General features: G+C 47.3%; 1 protein-coding gene across 2 annotated transcripts; it reads right to left on the bottom strand.

The window, feature by feature from the left end:
* Positions 1 to 1,744: 1,744 nt before the first annotated feature.
* LOC120697423 (protease Do-like 2, chloroplastic) lies at positions 1,745 to 21,462 on the bottom strand. 2 transcript variants are annotated; one of them, XM_039980664.1, is made up of 22 exons: positions 21,179 to 21,414; positions 20,935 to 21,054; positions 20,219 to 20,272; positions 19,924 to 19,997; positions 19,815 to 19,835; positions 19,486 to 19,549; positions 19,211 to 19,255; positions 18,541 to 18,648; positions 15,066 to 15,143; positions 14,565 to 14,631; positions 14,349 to 14,407; positions 13,545 to 13,644; positions 4,672 to 4,751; positions 3,898 to 3,954; positions 3,628 to 3,731; positions 3,251 to 3,338; positions 3,073 to 3,158; positions 2,960 to 2,984; positions 2,790 to 2,861; positions 2,661 to 2,711; positions 2,517 to 2,577; positions 1,745 to 2,425 (listed from the first exon to the last, which is right to left on the bottom strand). In XM_039980664.1, the coding sequence occupies exons 1-22, from the start codon at positions 21,350 to 21,352 to the stop codon at positions 2,181 to 2,183; spliced, it is 1,833 nt and encodes a 610-aa protein (XP_039836598.1). In that variant the 5' UTR covers positions 21,353 to 21,414; the 3' UTR covers positions 1,745 to 2,180. The 2 variants fall into 2 exon arrangements, with proteins under 2 accessions (XP_039836598.1, XP_039836599.1); XM_039980665.1 differs by lacking the exon at positions 19,815 to 19,835 and having other exon boundaries at positions 21,179 to 21,462.
* Between the last annotated feature and the right edge of the window lie 573 nt (positions 21,463 to 22,035).

The following is a 22,035-nucleotide window of genomic DNA, read 5'->3' as shown; positions in this document are numbered from 1 at the left end:
ACATGTTTATTTATGTGACTCCCATAATTGATCGATGACTCTATAATTCTTTTATGAGCTTATGCAATGCTATTGTAAAATGAATTCTCTAAAATACAGGTTGCACGACATCATCTATATCTTATTGCTAAATAAGTGAGCTTATTCCAAATTTTATCTAACAAAAAATGAGTTGATATTTATTGTAGACATGTTTGTGTATAACTCATTATCTAAGAAATAAGGCTAATCACTCCATAGGACATCTGCTATGTAATTAGCTTTTATCCTGCAAAGATATCTTTTGAACAATTATTTGTAGTTCACTATTTCAGTGAGATCCCATGGCTTATGATAATCAATATTCATCTTTTTTTCAGAGCTAGAAACCTTTGATCCTAATGACTCATCAAGTTTCACATGGAGATGTGACAAATGTAATCAACCAGAAGAGTGATCTCAGGCATAACCGCATAAGAGGCCAAGAGCGGGGTCAACAGAAACATCATTAGTTGAAGGAAATATTGCTGCTGGCAATCATGGTATAATCATGATTTGATTAATTGACATTATTTTTTATTTACTACTTTTAGGTTCCATAATCCCACTTTGTAATATTGAATCTATTTTAAAAAGGCCATCCTGACATTGAGAAAGTTGATCAGAGAGCACTTAAGTGGCAACGGGATAGGGATAAATATGCAAGTTTGACAAAGGAGCAGAAAGCAGTAAGGGCTCCAAAGGCGAAAGAAAATTACCATAAAAGAAAGGGTAAGATATTAGCAGCAAACACGGCTCCAGAAATACCTGATATTGCAGCAAACATGGCTCGAGAAACATCTGGTATTGTAGCAATAGAGTCAAATCAAATTTTATGCAGCAACTTTATAGTCATATATGCACTCATATAATATTCATTTATGCACTCATATAGTCATGTGCTTTCATGATCTTCTAAACATATATGTCATTCTTGCAGGTCACACGCTTGGCGATTATGACCTCACGAATTATGTTGTTTTACCAGAATTTACTTTGTTATATCAATTTTGAACATGTAACTATTTTTAATATAATTAGTTTTTAAACATATAATATTATTAAATATAATTATTCTTTAAACACGTGTCACAGGCACGTGCACATCCACTAGTTACATAAATAACTAAAGTAAACTCTTATCCTCGCATGAAATAACATTAGAAACTAGAAACCACCTGGGTTCCACACGCTTGGGCTTGCAGATTCATCTCCTCCTTTAGCAACTGAAAGACCGTCACCGTATCAACCTCCTTAGCTTCAAAAGTTCTTGGATTTCGTTCCTTCCAAAGATTCCAGATTGTGTACATGTTGATTGCTGCCCACGTTCTTCGCTTTTCCTTTGTTTGCAGATGCACCTGCCGTCGGAGACGTCTCCGGACCCCGCGAGGATGTCCGGCGTTCCCTTCTCCTTCACTTTGCCCATTTTCACCGGCGACACCTTGTTCCCGGCGGAGTTAGGAGGCGGCGGCGGGGTAGCTCGGGTGGATGGCACGGCGATCGAACATTTGCTCCGTTTGCGGCCCGGTCCGGCCCAACAGCATCTGGGGCCCACTTCTGCACGCCAGCAGCTGCAAGGCTGCAACATTTCAGCTGGCGCCGGAACTTGCTAGTGAAAAAGTTCGTCCTCTATATCAGCAAGACGAGACATTGCGTCGTTAGAACCGGAAGCCAGGATCAACGACGTTAGGCTACAATGACCAGGAAGCAGTAATAACAACAATAGTAGAAAACAAAGGGAAGAATAGCATCCTGCCATCATGCAGGGATGCTTTGTTCTGCCATCAGTTCATCAGTTGGGGCCTTTGGGGTAGCACAAATAGTCAAATACCATACAAGAGTAAACCAACAAAATTTCTGGACGACGTGTCCGAAATATACATGATTGCTCACGGCCAAATTGTGCGGCCCTTTCTCAGCTCCTATAAACCCCCGAAAAATGAAGATGAATAAATCACTCTATGGCTCCTAGTGTACAATATGACTCTGAATTTTGTCTATTCTAAACATACAACATGACTCAGCTTTGCCGCTACGGTACGTGTAGGACCGCACAATGGGAGAAGTATGGTACTGATCCCGCAGCCGGTGTCCACCGGAAGATGCACGCACTTCTCTGGTCTGCAGCTTCAACGGAAACTTCGTTCCCAGTAGCAGTAAGGTCATGCCCACAAGAGACAATCGATTCCCATTTCAAAGTTTGTCACGGGACTTTCGCCGAAATCTTCACTTGTTTTTTGGACCTCATTCTTTGCTTCTACGTATGGTTCTGATAGATCAGATGACCGTACGGAGGGGATGGCATGTTCCTTGAGAATCTCTGACGATGCAGCGATCGCTTCTTCCCGATGCAAAACAACGAGGAAGTCGTCTTCGAATTCAAATGTCAGGAACTTGTCTTCACAAGCTGCACATTTGCATTGAACCATTATAGATGGGAAAGAAAGGAACCTGACTGTAGGTGTTGGTAGGTTATTCAGCATGAGGTCAGTACTTACTGTCCACTAGATGGGCAAGGTGGTGGATGTTCTTTACCGCAGTTCCATTTAATTTTATGACCTGGTAACATTATTGGTTAATGTAACCTGTTAAGATGCAATTCACAAGCATAAGAAAGACAGCTAAAAGTTCAAAAGATTTACTTGTTGATTGCCCATGTGCTCATACCCGATGTTGACCTCGTGTGCCAGAACCTAAACGGCATTGATGAATCAGTGGCATAATAGCATAGTGAACAAGAACTAGTCAATTGAACTAACGAAATAATGTACCTGTGATACAATAACAATTTGCTCCCTCTCAAAGGTTGCTAGAGAGTAACGCGCTTTTGCCAATAATTTCAACTGTATAAGAAGAAAAGATGATAATGAAAATAAGAAATACAAACTATTTAGGACAAAATAAGCTGAAAGCAAAATTATCATGCTAATGGTGAAATTACCCCAAGTGTATCCTCGCACTCCTCCCTGCACATGAGCAGTTATTTGTGATTTAGTAACTATAGGGTTTATGATACCAACCAGGGCTTAAAGGGCAAGTCCACTGATTACTTACTCTATAAATGGTTCTGTTAAAGGTGTGAATACAAGGCCGGCAACTATCAGGTAAGAAGGCTGTCCCCCTTCGACATGAAACGGCACCTTATTTAAGAACAAAGATTGTTGTAAACAATGCATATCTGTGAAATTTGCATTTCTAGTTTTTCGTAAGATGAGGGCTTTTAGTATCTTACTAAATGTTTTCTTGGCTGCAAAATAGTTTGAACTTTCATGGAATTGCCATCCCGAATGATTCCTAGCTGAGCAATATCACCTGCATACCTGAATAATGAGAACATCAAATTTTACTGCAACACATGTTCTAGTGTAGGAAAAAAAGTTCCATAGATTTTAAAGCTTATAAGGTATATAGAACATATATGTTGCCATGGAATTAAAATGAGGATGCCTTAGATTGGTCAAGTTTGTAACTTGGAATTCACATCCAAAGGAGGTTTGTAATGTATAGAAATGGCATCACATACAAAAAAACAATGTTTTTTCCTGCAGAAACAACATAGACAAATTGGGAAAATAATACAAGTTATCAGGAATAAGATACAGAACTTACTTTTGGCTTGTGAGATAGCGGAAAGCAATCCTCTCCGTAGACCGAAAAGGTACTGTTGCTTCACATCCTACCGCGATACCATCAAAGCTAACTATTACGTCTCCCTGGATACGCAACAATCTGATCAGCTAAAACAGGTGAAGGAACTACAGCCTGGACATCATTAATCTATAAAGACATTTTAAAGGAAAACAAGGAAAAAGATTCATTTTAAAGGAAAACCAAAGGAATTCATATCTGTGAAAATTGGATCTAATTAGTGCTAATTACCTTTCGCAAAACACTGCTTGCTGGAGCAGTAGGCTCAACCCGACGAACAAGAACACCCTTCAAGAGAAAAGCAAAATGGCATGTCTTAGGAAAGCACTAGGTTAAGCTTAGAGCTCTGCTCAAGGCCAAGGAAAATAGTGGTATTCAGAAGACACTTTTTTTCAAACAATTGTAGAACAACCTTAGCTAATAATTTTTTGAATATTGTAAGGATATGCAAGATCCTCTATGCCATAAACTATCACTACCAAATAGCTGTTATGAATAACACTTATATCCATCACAAGGGTTATTTGGTCCTCATTGATTGGGGCTGGGGCAGCCGCACTTAAGTCCATCAAGGGATCTGCCACCAGTATGAAAGGATTCAAAAGTAAACTTTCCTTAAATATATTTTTTAACAAAATCTTTTGTAAATATTCTTAGAGTTATCCAAGTAACAAGAAAAAGGGGTTATCTAAAGTCATTCAGTCAACTTTCTGAATATGAGGGAATTCAAAGAAAATTTATCTCTTTACCATGCTATCCTTTTGAATTTTGATTTTTGTCATTCAAGATATCTCATAGTGTGTGATAAATGAATCCATTCTCAACAGAATCTTGCTAATCAATGGAAGCACAGGAGCACCTATGCAGTATGTAAGATGCAAATTATATAGATCTCAGAAGGGAAAGACAGGCTGAACCATCTCGAGCTGTGTGCATCAGAGACAGAGAGTATACTTGATACTTCAATATTTACAAGGTGAAATTCATCAGATACAGATAGCATACCTCACTTGAAGGTACTTTTAAGCTTTCACGCAACGCCGGATTTTCCAATTTCTGAAGTAAAACACCCAAGCAAGGAAATCCTACATATAGTTAGAAAAACATTGCGCATAGCTTCAACAGACTGCAGTTACGCGAATCACAAAAACAGAGTACTACAACACAAATTTACTGAGTAATGCATACTTAATATTCAAACACTTGGGAACTGGTGCAAAGATAGCATCTCTTTGTTATGTTTGGTTGAATGTGATAGCGTGGAAATGTCTCATATATTGAATGAATCACCTGAGTAATCAGGGGTGTACAATATATAGGCCCAGATCAAGGCTACCTAACCTCCCTGACTTATAGTATAGCAACAGAATCAGGGAGGGATACCGATCTGGGGCAGAGCATGCGCACATGCAGGAGCCCAACAAGGCTACTACCGCAGGGAAAGAATCCACAGCTAAGGAAGGCGATTAGCCTAACAAAGGAAATATAACTCTAACCCCCCCCCCCCCCCCCCCCCGCGCGCGCGCGCGCGCAGTCGGAACGTCAAAGCTGCAGATGTTCAGACTGGACCGAAATTCAGTGAACACCGAGGTGGGCAATCCCTTGGTGAAGATATCAGCAAATTGTGACGTCGTCGGGACATGAAGAACGCGGACGTCACCAACATCAACCCGTTCCCAGACAAAGTGGAGATCAATCTCGACATGCTTTGTGCGCTGATGTTGGACCGGGTTGGAAGACAAGTAAACAACACTGATGTTGTCACAGTACACCAGGGTAGACTTGGTGAGTGGGCAATGGAGCTCAAGAAGAAGTTGTCGAAGCCACGCACTCTCAGCAACTCCGTTTGCAACAGCCCTATACTCAGCCTCAGCACTGGAACGAGAGACAGTCGTCTGTCGCTTAGAAGACCAGGAGACCAAGTTACCACCAAGGAAGACAGCAAAACCGGATGTAGACTTGCGAGTATCAGGACACCCTGCCCAATCAGCATCCGTGTAAACTACCAGCTCAGACGGAGAGGATGGACGAAGGAGGAGACCATGGTGGACTGTACCCTTCAAGTAGCGCAAGATCCGTTTGACAGCCGAAAGATGAGGCCCACGAGGGGCGTGCATGTGAAGGCAGACCTGCTGAACAGCATAGGAGATGTCCGGACGAGTGAAGGTGAGGTACTGCAGGGCACCAACCAAACTGCGGTAATGAGTCGCATCGATAAGAAGATCACCATCGGAAGCGGACAGCTTGGCGTGTGTATCAACTGGTGTGCTGCATGGCTTGCAATCAGACATACCAGCGCGATCCAAAACATCCAAGGCATACTGCCGCTGAGAGAGAAATAGACCTGGGGCACGGCGCTCAACAGCAATACCCAGAAAGTGATGCAAGGGACCCAAATGCTTCATAGAAAATTCCTGTTGTAGGGCATTGATGATGCGACGAAGGAGAGGTGCACTGGATGCAGTCAAGACAATGTCATCAACATAGAGGAGCAAGTAAACTGTATCAGCCCCACGGCGGTAGATGAACAGTGAAGTGTCAAACTTGGCCTCCACAAAGCCAAGCGCAATCAAGTGAGAGGCGAAGCGGCTGTACCAAGCACGGGGAGCCTGCTTCAAGCCATAGAGCGACTTGTTGAGCTTGCATACATGTGAAGAGAGGGCAGGATCGACAAACCCTGTCGATTGACTGCAGTAGACTGTCTCAGCAAGTGTGCCATGGAGGAATGCGTTCTTGACATCAAGCTGGTGAATAGGCCAATCCTAGGAAAGAGCCACGGACAGAACGGTGCGAACTGTGGCGGGCTTGACCACCGGACTGAACGTCTCATCGTAGTCGACACCGGGACGCTGGGTGAAGCCTCGAAGAACCCATCTGGCCTTGTAGCGATCCAAAGTACCATCAGCATTGAATTTATGACAAAAGATCCACTTGCCTGTCACAAGATTTGCACCAGGAGGACGGGGGACGAGTGTCCAGGTGTTGTTGGACATGAGGGCACCAAACTCCTCCTCCATGGCGCGACGCCAGTGTGGGTCGGCAAGAGCAGCGCGACACGTCTTCGGGATCGGCGAGAAGGTGGTGGAGACGTGGTAGGCGGTAGGCTGACGAAAACCATGCTTCCCTCGGGTTGCCATGCTGCGTTGGTTGGTGACTGGTGGAACTGGCACAGCACCCTTGGGAAAAGGAGGCATCGGCGCAGGTGCGGGCGAGGTCGGGGCCGGGCAGGGTCGACGGGCGTAGACCTTCAAGGGAGGCGCGGGCGTCACGGCCGCCTGGCGCGGTGCCGGCGCAGTCGTCGTGGCCGGAGGCGGCGCGGGCGCGGGCCACACGAGCGCAGGGCGCGGTGCCAGTGCGGTCATCGTGGCCGGAGGCGGCGCCGGTGCGGGCGACAGGGGCGCCTGGCGCGGCGCCAGCGCAGGCGACACGGGCGCAGGGCGCGGTCGTCATGGCCGAAGGCAGCGGTAGCACGGGCCCCAGGTGAAGAGGCGGTACCACGGCTGCTGGAGGGATGGGCTCCAGTACTGGCGCGGGCACAAGTGACACTGGCACCAGGCGCGGCGCGAGTACTGGGGCGGACGACGAACCTGCAGGGGTGGTAGAGGGAACAGGGGGTCCGATAGGGAATACTGAGACCTCGTGTTCAGTTAGTAAAAAATCAAGCTTAGTAGGCGGAAGAGAGGTGCTGGAGAGTGGAAAAGAGGTCTCATCAAAGATGACATGGCGGGAGATGAGGACCCTATTGGAAGACCGATCTACCCTTTGTGGTCAGAGGAGTACCCAAGGAAAATGCAAAGGGTAGAGCGTGGGGCAAGCTTGTGGGGAGCAATGGCAGAGACATTGGGGTAGTAGGCGCACCCAAAAACTCGAAGATGCTCATATGAAGGTGGATGACCAAAGAGGGCAGCATAAGGGGTCCCTTGGGCGAGGGTTTTAGTAAGGAGGCGGTTCAGCAAGTAAGTGGCAGTGTGTAGACCCTCGACCCAGTAAGAAGCAGGAAGCGAAGCCTGGAACAACATGGAGCGCACGACGTTGTTCACAGAGCGAATCATGCGTTCTGCTTTGCCATTCTGGGATGATGTGTATGGACATGACATCCGGAGAAAGGTACCGTGGTCTAAGAAAAAGGAGCGGGCGGAGGTGTTGTCAAATTCGCGCCCGTTATCACACTGCACGTTCTTGATAGCGCAGCCAAACTGAGTCCTCGCATAAGAGAAAAAGTGTGTCAAGGTGGAAAAGGTGTCGGACTTAAGGCGGAGTGGGAACGTCCACAAGTAGTGAGAGCACTCATCAAGAATGACGAGATAACACTTATAGCCAGACATACTCACAACGGGAGAGGTCCACAAGTCACAATGAATTAAATCGAAAACCTTGAGAGCCCTAGACGATGAAGTAGAAAATGGTAAACGAATGTGGCGACCCAACTGGCAAGCATGACAAAGGGAGGCATCCATGCCTTTATTACACGAGATGGCGGACCTGCTGACGAGCTTGGAGAGCGCTTCAGATCCTGGGTAGCCAAGGCGCCGATGCCAGATATCAGCTGGAGCGGCGGCGAGGGCACAAGGGGAGGACGTGGGCGCGGGAAGCTGCAGCGTGTAGAGAGGCCCCGGACTATTGAACTTGGCGATCACGTTCTTGGATTTGAGATCCTTCAAGGAAAGGCCAAAAGGGTCAAACTCAATGGAGCAGTGGTTATCAGTGGTGAACTGGCGCACGAAAAGTAGATTCTTAATAATAGAAGGAGCGACCAAAATATTATTAAGGTAAAGAGGGCCAGGAAGAATGGAATAACCACATGCTGTGACAGGAAGAGTAGACCCATTCCCAACAATGATAGAAGAAGGATACGTTACCGGAGTCTGGGGTCATGTGGGTGGATGCACCAGTGTCAAAGACCCAATCCGTTGAGGCAGGAGGGTTGAGGGTAATCGTGCTAAAGGAGTTGACCAGCGACTGCTGGTCCCAGGCGCCAGACCATGGAGTCCAGGAAACCTGCTACTGCTGCTGGGCCAGTTGCTGCTGCTGGGCCAGCTGCTGCTGCTGGAGGAGCTGTTGTTGTTGAGCGGCAAGCAGGGCCTGCTGGAAGGCCGGCGCCCCACCTGGGCGCTGCTGCTGCTGTGGCCCCGTGGAAGAGCCAAGCCACATGGTGATCTGGTCCGTCCAAGGATTATAGATGGACGGCCAGGGGCCTGCTGGGATCCGGCCTGCTAACCCTTGCGGCGGCGGCGCTTGCCACTGCCGCTGCTGCTTGATCCAGCAGCGGATCCCCCGGCCCCGCCAGGAGGAGCGCTGGGCGGGCGGGACGAGCCGCCAGCCAAAGATGCGGCCCCTCCAAAGGAGGAACCGGTGGCGCCTTTGGTGGCTGAGGCGACGAGGGCGGTGGGAGGATCAGAGGCCGGCGGGGTAGTGGAGAGCTCCTCCAGGAGGAGATCGTTCCGGACGTGGTCGAAGCAGGGGAACGGATGGGTGCGGCGGAAGTGGACACGCATGTGCGCGTACCGCTCGCTCAGGCCGCGAAGGACGTTGAGGACGAGGGTGCGATCGTGCACCACTTCCCCCAAGGTCGTCAAGGAGGGCCGCCATGGACTTCATCTTGGAGCAGTAGTCGCCGATGGAGAGGTCGCCCTGCCGGAAGGCGCGGAACTTGGCGTCGAGTTCAAGGGCCCGGAACTCTCGACCGAGAAATTGGGCCTCGATGCCAAGCCATGCCGCGCGCGCCATCCCGTCACGGGTGCGCACGGTCTCCATCAAGTCGGTGGTGACGGCGCCGAAGATCCAAGAGAGGACGACGGCATCCATGCGGCGCCAGGCAGGGACGTCGGGGTGGGCCGCGTCGGTGAGGACGTGGGAGGAGAAGACGTATGTGACATCCCGAAAAATTTACCAAAATAAATCACGCGATAAAAATAATTCTCAAAACTTTTTCATCGTTGAGCTCAGACTTTTCCCGCCCGATCTCCCGAAAAAAAACCGGTCCCGACATCCGAATTCATCGCTGTCCCGTCTCCCTGTTCGCCCTCGTCCCGCGCGTCACGCCCGACCGGCGCGCGTGCGCGTCCGGCCGCGGTCGCCGCCGCGATTTCCGTCGTCTCTCTCTCTCTCTCTCTTTTCTTTTTCTCCATTTTTTTTCTTTTTCCCTTTTCTTTTCTTTTCCCTCCCTCTCTCTCCTTCCTCTCCTCTGCCGCGCCGCTCGCCAGCCACCGCCCTCACCCCGGCCGCCCCCTGCCTCAAGGCCCGAGCTCCCGCATCCACCAGCGAGCAGAGCCACGTGCGTGCCCCGCCTTCGCCGCCGGCCGCCCCCACGCGCTCCGCGTGCCCGGAGAACTCGCCGCGCCGCTCGCCCCTGCACAGCACCGCCTCCTCGCTGCCTGACCTGTCCCGTCGCACTGTGGCCGCCTCGCCGCCCGCGCCACCGCTCCGAAACACCGACGAGCACAGCAGCCCGCCCCCACGCCATTAAAGGCGCTCCGCCGAGCTCGCCGGCCGCCACCAACGCGGCCACCGCTCCACCACCTTGCCACGCCTATAAAAGGGCCCTCCATCTCGCCTGCGAGCACCACAGCCACCTCAGCCGCCGCCCGCCTCCTCCCCGAGCTCCCAACGCCGCCACCGCCCGCCATAGCCGCCGAGCCCGGCTGGCCACCGCGGAACCGCCTCCTTGCGCCACCTCTGCCCAAGGTAAGGGGCACAATAGAATCCCCGAGGTCCCCTTCCCCTTTTCCCCCAGCTCCGGGCCGCCGTGGAGCCTTGCAGCGCTGCCTCCACGGTCGCCGCCGCCCGCCGCCGTGGCCAAGCTCCCACGGGCCACACCCGCTCGAGCTGCGGCCGGGAATCAACTCCCCGTGCCGCCCTATCCCTTTCCCCCCACTCCCCGAGCGCCGACGAGCTCCCAGGCCGCCGGCCCAGGGTCGTCGCCGGCGCGCCAGCCTCCTCCCCTGTTCTGCGGGAAGAGAGGCGGGGGAGAAGAAAGGGGCAATTTTGCCCATAACCCCCTGCCCCTCCTTCTATTTTCTAAAGAGTCCTCCCACCTCTCTAGCTCTTTTACAAAAGAGACCATTCCTATTCTTATATTCCAAAACAAACCCTTCCACCATATAAACATACTTATAAATATGCCCCTGCCTTTTCCAGAGTAGCCCAAATATTTTCCAAAAAAATTCCAATCAAGCCCTTGCCCTCTCAAAAATATTTACAAATAGGCCCCTGATCCCGGTTTAACCCCTAAACCTCCCTGTAACCTATCATTTCATGCGCCAAACAATCTCCGATCAACCTGAAACTTTACCACGCCATTTCTATTATAATTTTGGCCATGCCATTAGAAAACCGCCCAAAAATATTACTCCTATTCTCATATCCTAATTGTTTCCGATTCGAGCTCAGCGATAAAACCTTTATTTCTTTTTCTTAATTGTGTGCTTGTTTGTGTGCGTCGTAGATCACGGTGTGAACAAGGGAGAACCCGTCGACGAGCAGTACTACGAGCAAGCGAACGAGGACCAGTTCCGCAACCCCGAACCCGAAGGACAGTACCTCGATCAGGACTTCCCGGAAGGCTTTGAAGACGGCAAGTTCAATCTCATCCTTTTATGCATGTTTTGTCCCAGTTTTATAAACGCAACCTATTGGCCTGTTTTATATAACTGCATATGTTTTGCCTGCTGAAAACATGGTTGGATAGCCACCCCTTGATTTGTTATAACCATTCCTTGACCACCTAGATTAATGTATGAATGTGATTTGTTTGGACGTTAATCGCTGATAGAACGCTTAGGACCTTAAACACGATACAACTTGTTTTATAAAAGAAAAATGTGTGAGTGTGTGGGAATGGAAAAAATGTGGAATTTTCGAAAGATGAGTTTAGATGGGATGGATGGCACTTCTGTGTGATTTGCCGAATGTTGTGCTCGAACCTGTGTGGTTGAGCAAAAAAAGGAGATATCCATCTTGTCACAATTAAGGACCGAGTTGGTGTGTCATCTTGCCTAACTCCACTATCGTGCAAACCACTCGACCGTTGTATGGACAACGGCTTAACATAAACCCCACTAGTTAGTCTGATAGCCATCAGGAGAGCTGAGAGTAACGGGTGACCAAGGAGAAGGGATAAGCTCTGTGTGACTGATACCCCGGCCCCCCGGTTAAACCTCGGTGATAGGTCGATGACCTCTTGGTGAATCCCGTGGTGGCTAGTCAGGTCTAGCTAAGGTGGGTAATGGCTTTGTTGGGATCTGCACCGACACTAAGATGATCGTGTTGTGGTACCCCGCTTGTGGGTAAAGTTGCACACCTCTGCAGAGTTAAGAATCTATTCGAATAGCCGTGCCCACGGTACTGGGCGAGTTACAGTTTGGTCACACAACTAGTGTTTCTTCTGGGAATGGATGGGTTGGCGTGAGTTGTTTTGGAAAAGTGTCCGGCAGCTGTGCCGTGTGCTACGGCAGATGAGGAGTCCGGTAGCAACTTAAAACTGGGAATCTGTGTGGATCAACCCTACGTGTTACTCAGTGCAAGATAATGGCTTTTGAAAACCCCTTTCTTTCAAATAAACCCCTGCATAAAATTAGCTTTCCGCAAATGAAACCCTAGCCTTCACCTTGGTTTATCATGTGCATCATATTCTGTTTATACCCCCTCCGTGGGTGTGGTTGGACTTGAGTACGTTTGTACTCACCTCATTCTTAATTTTTATAGAGGAAGATCCAGACTTCGTTTCTGAAGACGTTGAGTAGAGGTTCCGTCCTGCACCCAACCTTGCCTGTGGATAGGGTCACCCGCAGGAAGTTCCGTATGTCGCAAGACTCTGATGACCCCCTCTTCGTAATTAATATCGTTGTGTGGGTGTTAGTTGTTATTGTCGCGATAGTGGCGCTTCGCTGCCCACTTCCGCGTAGAGTTGTACGGTGATGTACCATCTGATATAATAAAAGTGTTATCAGCCTCCTGGGACTGATATTGTATCACTTTTAAGTCTTCTCTTATGAGGGGACGCTTCAGCGTAACGCTCAAGGACGAGCAGGACGAGGTCGCGCCAGCGGTCATAGTGCGTGGAGGTCGGATCGAGGACGATGGGGACCAAGGTCCTGATGTTCTGGACTCCGGCGGCTTGCGCATGGAGGTTGGCGACGATGGTGGCCTCGTACGCAGCGTCGCCGTTGACGGCGCCGTCGTCCGTCGAGGAGGGGCTGACCAAGGCGTTGGCAGCCTTGGCCTTGCGCTCCAATTCGTCGACGGCGCGGCGCTCCTTCTCTAGGGCGTCCTAGGCGGCGCGGACACGAGCCTGGGCGTCGGCGGCAGCCTGAGCCGCGGTGCTGGCGGCGGCAACAAGGGCCTGCCACTCCTTCTCCTCCTGGGCGGCCTGGTCGGCCGCGCGCTTGGAGGCATCGGCGTCAGGGCTCCCATCGGAGGGGGGCGACGGTGCCATGGAAGCACCGGCGGCGGCGTCAGCGGCCAGGAATTGCGGAAGTGAGAGGTCACGGATCGTGACAGTCTCTTCATACCATGATAGCGTGGAAATGTTTCATATATTGAATGAATCACCTGAGTAATCAGGGGTGTACAATATATAGGCCCAGATCAAGGCTACCTAACCTCCCTGACTTATAGCAACAGAATCGGGGAGGGATACCGATCTGGGGTAGAGCATGCGCACATGCAGGAGCCCAACAAGGCTACTACCGCAGGGAAAGAATCCACAGCTAAGGAAGGCGATTAGCCTAACAAAGGAAATATAATTCTAACAGAATGTAAAAACAAACTTATGCAAGCAAATATATGAATAACTTGTAATATGTCAATAGCTACAACTAATTTGGTAAAGTAGACATGGTTTCAGCTTGCTTATATTTTTTAAAGAAAGAATACTTTACCTGTGTACTTCCCATTTTTCTGATAGTCATTTAAGAAATGGGATACTACTGTAGTTGGAATAACATATCCAATATTTTCAGCTTCGTCTGACCTGTACACCTAAACAAAACACATAATGAGAAAACGAATAGAAAGAAAAGGTCACATGCATCCTCTTTCATTTACTCTACCTATTAGTTGTCCCAAAAATTGTGCATTACCATGCTTAGTTCTACTCTTGTTCACAAATACTTGACATCTTTGAATCTTTGATCAAACATGCTGACCATGGCAATCATTATTTTTATCCAGCATGATCAAAGTGCCAATCTGAGCATGTGGGCAAACTTTACTAAATATTTTATCATGCACTCACTTAGTGATGGTGGAGTGGAGGTGAGGGCTGAAAAGATATTTGCAAAGGCCAAATCAAGAAATTTGCTAAAACATGGATTAGAAAGCATTTGTGAACCAATAAAGTGATCAAAGTGGCAACTATTTGCTATTGGTAGAAGCAATATTTATACAAGTGCTGATCAAAAGTGTAAGAGCAACATCAGTGAAGGCAATAAAAAATGAATGCGTGTGATTCTGATCCATAAGCAAGGTTAAAAAGAGTCCAGGTTCATAAGATTAGAATGATCATTACCAGAGCATATCAGAATCTAAAACTAAGTTAGTTTCAGAAAGTTGAATAGTGATTTGATATAAAACTAAAATCTGCCTAGAACTTTTCGCAGTCTGTCCTGGTGCACTAGGTTATGCATCAATTATATCCACACATCACATATCTAGCTATCAGTAATGTGACCGAGTAAAAGTACCTGAAATGCCACACCAATGCACTCCCCTTGTTCATTAAAGGCTGGTCCACCACTGTTTCCTGAACAAAAGATTAGGACAAGAAAATTAACCCATCAATTCCATGAATACTCATAGTCTAAAGCAAGATAGGTCAATGCTCTGAATTCATCATATAAGAATAACAGAATAGTAGGAGACTCTTTTTTTTTTGTCAAAAGTAGATATAAAAGACAAACCTGGATTTATTGCTGCATCAATTTGAATGCCAAGAAGGTCTGATGTCCCATGTGCATATGGAGTGACCTGGGCTATTCGAAAGGATATAGTGTAAGTATAACCATTCAATTGAATACATATCAAGATAAAATTATCAGAAAACATTTTCAAAACCATGCTTCACTGTCTGAATGTTTCTAGAGCAATGCTCTATTTGGTGTATATTTCTGTATACAAGCTCAATTCAGAAAATTGAAGCTATTTTGAGAGCTAGTCACTTTTTGTTTTATTTTTTTCAACAAACTAGTAACTATTTGAGTACTGAAGACTAAGATGGATATGGCTGCACCTAGCTAGCATTAGAAGAGCACGGCTGCTTATGAGCATTTATAACTTTTTGGAAATTGGGACAGTTATTGCATGCATGAAATATTATTGCTTTTCTCCTTGTTGGGTGGGAAAATATCAAAATAGTGCATTTAAAAAGCCAGATACAGAGAAAAGGGCCCAGGATATAGCACCTCAATGCGCGATACAACGCCTTTTGTTACAGATATTGTGTCTCCACCAAGAGGATATCCCACAACAGTTACTGAATCCTGTGTTAAGTTTGAACCATACGAACAATGTTATATAGCATCAACATCAAGTGTCAGTATGATAAATTCTATCTTGTTAGCAGGAGTGAAGACTGACTTCAGCTCTGACAGAAACTTTTAGGGCATTGATGTGATCTTAAGAAGTCCCCCCAAGGGCGCGTCGTATCATGACCTGGGTACGATGATAAGTGAGCAAGGGTCGGGTCGTCACCTGAATGGCGCGCTACATCTACGCCCGGGTGTAGTGAAAAATGAGCAAGGGTCTTCGCACTTCCCTCGACGGGTGCGAAGGGTAAGGAAGCTAGCCGAGCCAATTAGGATTCGTATAGGTAGCTGGAACGTAAGGTCCCTAACGGGTAAGTTGCGAGAGCTAGTTGATGTAGCAATTAGGAGGCGTGTAAATATTCTATGCGTTCAGGAGACTAAATGGAAGGGTCAGAAGGCGAGGGAGATTGAGGATACTGGCTTCAAGCTTTGGTACACGGGAGCAACTCCGGGTAGGAATGGTGTAGGCATCTTGATTGATAGGAGCCTTAAGGATAGAGTCGTAGAGGTTAGAAGGCAAGGCGACCGGATTATCCTAATCCGGTTGGTAATTGGAGATTCGGTTTTGAATGTGATCAGTGCCTATGCCCCTCAGGTAGGCCTTAGTGAGAGCACCAAGATGCAGTTCTGGAAAGATCTAGATAGCATGGTTAGTACCGTGCCTACCAGCGAGAAACTCTTCATAGGAGGAGATCTCAACGGCCATGTGGGTGCGACTAATGTAGGGTTCGAGCGAGTGCACGGGGGTTTTGGGTACGGTAGCAGGAGTCAAGAGGGGGAGGATGTGTTGAACTTCGCGTTAGCCTACGACTTGTTGATAGCGAATACCGTGTTTAAGAAGAGGGAATCCCATCTTGTGACGTTTCGTAGTGGACAACACTCGAGCCAGATCGACTTTATCCTTGCTAGGAGGGAGGATAGACGTGATTGCTTAGATTGTAAGGTGATACCTGGGGAGTGTGTTGTCCCTCAACACAAGCTTGTGGTGGCGGACTTTCGTCTTCGGGTACGTGTCCACCGGGACAAATGTGCCAAAATTGCGAGAACAAAGTGGTGGAAGCTTAGAGGGGAAGCGGCACAAGCGTTTAAGGAAAGGATGTTAGGTGAGGGGCCTTGCGAAGAAGGAGAAGACGCAGATGACATGTGACTAAAGATGGCAACATGTGTTCGGAAGGTGGCCTCAGAGGTGTTTGGCGTGAGTAGGGGAGGCAAACAGGAGGAGAAAGACACCTGGTGGTGGAATGACGAGGTGCAAAGGGCTATTAAGGAGAAGAAGGAGTGTTTCAAGCGCCTCTACCTTGACAAGAGTGCAGCCAACATCGAGGGCTATAAATTAGCGAAGAGGGTTGCAAAGCGAGCTGTGAGTGTAGCAAAGGGTAAGGCGTATGATGACCTGTATCAGCGGCTAGGCACGAAAGAAGGGGAGAAGGACATTTATATGATGGCTAGGATCCGCGAGCGGAAGACAAGGGACATCAACCAAATCAAATGCATTAAGGATGGGACAGATCGACTGCTAGTGAAGGATGAGGACATCATGGATAGATGGAGAGAGTACTTCGACAAGTTGTTTAATGGGGAGAGTGAGGGCCCTACCCTTGAGTTAGATGACTCTTTTGACGATACCAACAGACGTTTTGTGAGGAGAATTCAGGAGGTAGAGATCGGGGAGGCTTTGAAGAGGATGAAGGGAGGTAAAGCGATGGGTCCTGATGGTATCCCCATTGAGGTGTGGAGATGCCTAGGAGATAGAGCAATAGTATGGTTAACTAAACTTTTTAATCTCATTTTTCGGTCAAACAAGATGCCGGAAGAATGGAGGAGAAGTATATTAGTACCTATCTTCAAAAACAATGGCGATGTTCAAAATTGTACTAACTACCGTGGGATTAAGCTGATGAGCCATACGATGAAGCTTTGGGAGAGGATTATCGAGCATCGCCTAAGAAGAGTGACAAGTGTGACCCAAAACCAATTTGGGTTCATGCCTGGAAGGTCAACCATGGAGGCGATTTTCTTAATACGACAATTGATGGAGAGATATAGGGAGCAGAAGAAAGACTTGCACATGGTCTTCATTGACCTTGAGAAGGCATATGACAAAGTACCGAGAAATGTCACGTGGTGGGCCTTGGAGAAGCACAAAGTCCCAACTAAGTACATTACCCTCATTAAGGACATGTACAAGGATGCGACGACGTTTGTCCGGACATGTGATGGTAACACCACTGACTTTACTATTAACATAGGCCTACACCAGGGGTCAGCATTGAGCCCTTATTTATTTGCTTTAATGATGGATGAGGTCACAAGGGATATACAAGGTGAGATCCATTGGTGTATGCTCTTTGCTGATGATGTGGTGCTAGTTGACGAGAGTAGGGCAGGAGTTAATAGGAAGTTAGAGCTGTGGAGACGCACGTTAGAGTCGAAAGGGTTCAGACTTAGTAGGACCAAGACCGAGTACATGATGTGCGATTTCAGCGCGATTAGGCATGAGGGGGGAGACGTTAGTCTAGATGGACAAGTGGTGGTCCAGAAGGATACTTTTCGGTATTCAGGATCGGTGCTACAAAAGGATGGCGACATTGATGAAGATGTTAGGCATAGAATTTCAGCTGGCTGGTTGAAATGGCGACAAGCTTCTGGCATCCTTTATGACAAGAGGGTGCCACAAAAGCTAAAAGGCAAATTCTATAGGACAGCAATTCGTCCGGCGATGTTATACGGTGCTGAATGTTGGCCTACAAAAAGGCGACATGTCCAGCAACTGAGTGTAGCAGAGATGCGGATGTTGCGGTGGTTTTGCGGGCACACAAGGAGGGATAGAGTCCGGAACGAAGTTATTCGAGATAAGGTCGGAGTGGCACCAATTGAGGAGAAACTTACCCAGCATCGGCTGAGATGGTTTGGACATGTCCAACGAAGGCCTCCTGAGGCGCCGGTGCGTAATGGGGTTCTTGAGCGGGTCGATAATGTAAAGAGGGGTAGAGGTAGACCTAAACTGATGTGGGATGAATCGGTTAAGAGAGACCTTAAGAATTGGAATATCTCTAAAGAGATAGCTTTGGATAGGAGCGCTTGGAGACTAGCTATCAATGTGCCTGAACCTTGAACTTATTTCTTTCGGGTTTCATCTCTAGCCTACCCCAACTTGCTTGGGAAAAAAGACTATGTTGTTGTTGTTGTTGTTGATGTGATCTTAAGAAGCACTACATGTTACATGTGCCACTATTACAATTGGAAGTTGTAAGAAAGTTGCCCCAACTGTAGTGAGTAATGAGAGAAAATCCCATATCCATATTAGAATAGGATAATAGAGTAAGTAACACGTCATGAAGATAATAGTTACCTGAAGGCAAGGCAAACGCCCAAAAGAAAGTGCCTCTGTTCCTTTCCAAAACTCTTCATTCTCAACAGACAGCAATGCAAGGTCGCATTCGATACCCCTAGCTAAAACCTATAAATCACTTTATCAGCTGACATCTTACCAAGTCAAGGTTATAAAATTAAATAAAGTAGTAAAGAATAAATTAACAATAACAAGTGTTATTTCAAATTGAAAATACTTTGCTCAAAAGATTATTCAACATGTTGGTACCTACAATATGGTTATAATGATTTTTCTCTTTCAGAAGTTCTGCAAGTGCAACCGTAACATTTGGGGGAGATTTTACATACTTTTCAGTGTTGATTCCAAAAGAGTAATGTTGGGATTTAGGAAAAAAATCATAATTATGATCTTATAAGCCCAATCACAGCAGTACAGTGGAATGGAGTCAATAGGGAAAAATTGGAAAGCTAAGTTGGCTTGTGATGGATATTAGTTGTAAGAAAATGAACAGAAGGTTCACTCAGGGATCAAAGAGGGTGGAATTTAAAAGAATGAATCTTTATTAAGATAACTCAGATATGTCAGAAAAACAATAATCACCAATCATACTTCAAGGAGAGTGACAATTTTCAGTATATAGACATTTTTACAAAATATCTTGGAAGCAGCATTGTTACAGAGGTTTTGCCTTGGCAATATACTTCTTGTCATCTCCTCTTCTCTTTACTTTGACCTGTGTTGAGAAACAGCCATACCTTAACAATATGAATGACATACATAAACTCTTATCCATTGGAAAAAAACAATGGTACGTCAATATCAGCAGAAATTTCAATTAATGCATCTGTAACTGCTATTGATTCAAAACTCTAAACCCCAAATGTTCAGCAGAATTAAAAAGTATTGAGAAACCAATGTAAAACAAAAATGTGAAAAGATAGAAATGTCTAGCTAAATAATAACCTGGGTGTCATGCTCAACGCAATGTGCATTCGTCAAGAGTTTGCCATCACCAATCATAAAAGCGCTGTAAAAGGAGATGTCTTGTAAGATACACAAAGAGTTTCTAAGTTCAAGATGTGTGATTCATAATTTTTTTAATGGGTGACCTCATCCAAAAGGTATGCATAAACTTCAAAACAGGTAAGGTACGGATATATGTAAAGATAAACATACACTATTCAGCAAGAGTTTGGAAGTAGTCTAATTAGTATAAGAAAGGAGACAATGCAACTTAATCTCTACAAAATCATGAAATCACTAATTGCAGCATGATAGTTTGTATCCCACACCTGCACGCATTCCCAATCAACCTAGAAACATACAGATAGATAAAAATTTATCTAGAAGCAGTACAAGCAACAATTCAACATGATATACACATATTAGATCCATACTTACCTCCCACTGCTTGAATGTTGCCTTTGCTTTTGCCAAGGCAGACCATAATCGGGTGCGATATGAGTGCAATAGACCTAACAAACAAAGCAAAGTCTTACTCAATAGAACAAGATTTTTTAGCATATAGAGCACTACGCTTGACATAATATACTGAAAAGGCGGCTGTAATACGAATATGACAAGCACTAGTTAGCACACACATAAATTTATCTTGATAAAATATTGCTTACTATAATACGGAATAGTAAGCAAGAGAAGCATCATGAATAACTAGGTACATGTTCTTGAAGCTTACCTTGACAACAGCATTAAGGAATTTGTCCTCTTCAAGATCTTCCAACTCAGCAACCTGATACAGTAGCACAGTTAGCACAAGAGAGGACTTGTAGGATTTGGGGCAACACTGAAACAGCTATAGCCATGGAATACTGTCCCTCAAAAGAAGAAAGAAAGAGAAAATAAATCTACATGGGTAAGGGAGTGTGCTGATTAGTGATCACAGGTCATACACACAAGAAATAAATATACAATAGTATGGAGGCACCATCATGGGCGATTCAGACTGAATTAAGAGCCGAGGTAGCGAACTTCCAAAAGCAAAGTACAGATTGACTCAAATCCAGAATGGAGAAATTCAAATAATATTTTGAACAGACTGGAACCCAAGACCCCATCATACAACCTATGTAGAAAACAGTGTAGCGTACCAAAGGGTAACCAGAGCACCGAGCCAAAACAGCAGTAAGCGTGTCGATATGGAAGCAGCAACAAAGTGGAGCAGAACTCAACATCAAATAAATGTGCATTGATGCAATTAATTAGCATCCACTGCTGCATTCATCTCCAGATGCAGAGGCCAGAGGTTGGGATAAATTTTATACCATTGTATAGAAAAGCTTATCTGCATCCTCATTCTATTTCGAACTATACCACTGTACGCATTACTCAATACTCTAGCATGCCCTGTGCAACCTATAAAACAAAACAAAAACAATTCGACGAGCCACGGACCTGCGACTCCTTGAAGTCGACGGCGAGCCCCCTGTCCCTGCGCGGCGACGATGCCTGCGACCCCGCAGCGCCGCTGGCTCCTCCTCCGATGCCGCGCCGCTTCTTCGACACCCCTTCCACCTGCGAGCACGGGGCACCCCAACCCGACAACAGCCGAATTTCAGCCAGCGCCGCACCTTCCACAGAAGCCCACCCATGCCCGCACGCGGCAGGCAAGCGAAACTGGAGCCGACACGCAACGCACCTCATCGAAGCGCCGGAGCGCGCGCCGCCCTCGCGGCTGCTGGCGCGGCGCGTGGGCGACGACGGCGGGGCGGGAGCGGAGGCGGCACGAGCAGGAGGACGTGGCCGTGGATGAGGCAGTGGACGGGAAGGGGAGGAGCGCCGGGGAGGCGAGGAGCGCGGCGACGCACGCCATTTGCTGCGGCTCGCGACGCGCGGGGTTTGATTGGGGCGGTTTCCCTCCCCTCGGGAGTGAGCGGCGAGCTCCTTATCCTTTGCTCTCTCAAGTTGGGGAGGGAGCCTCACGCGCGGCGCGCGTGCTCTTCTACATGAGTTGTGGCTTCAAACAAAACCATGCCAAATGACTGTAATTTTGGAACTGATTACTCAGGAGTGTTTGAGCATCTCCAGCAGATTATTCATCTTTTATACTCTATATATTTTATTCTTCCATCACCAATAATATTTTTATGTTTTTTAATTAATGTTTGAGGAATGTTGAGTACTCTATCCTACTTGTGATGAGTGAATTGTCAACCGTGCGGTGTGATCGTGCGCTTGGTCTTTGGATTGCAGGTACACGGGGGTCGAGTGTCGACGGGGAGCTGTCGTGGAGGTGCTGTGGTCGATGGACCGTGTGGTGGACGACGGTGAAGGGCAGTCGGGACCGGAGCTCGGACCGGGCGGCAGCTATGGCGTCCACTCCTGGATCGAGGGCGCAAGCGGCGACGGAAGGCGGGTTTCTTGGTTTGCGCCACAAAACCAAGGAGGCGGACGGCGGTTGAAGACGCCAAGTCGTGGAGGCACGGGCGTCGGTCTCGGGACTGACGGAGGCGACGGGCGTCGACGGCGTCTAGGGCCTCGCTGCGGGCGAGGAGG

This window comes from Panicum virgatum, chromosome 3K (genome assembly GCF_016808335.1).
Source record: "Panicum virgatum strain AP13 chromosome 3K, P.virgatum_v5, whole genome shotgun sequence".
In the NCBI taxonomy this organism is placed as follows: Eukaryota; Viridiplantae; Streptophyta; class Magnoliopsida; order Poales; family Poaceae; genus Panicum; species Panicum virgatum.
The sequence above is the reverse complement of the archived record's forward strand: the minus strand, read 5'-3'. Positions and strand labels throughout refer to the sequence as shown.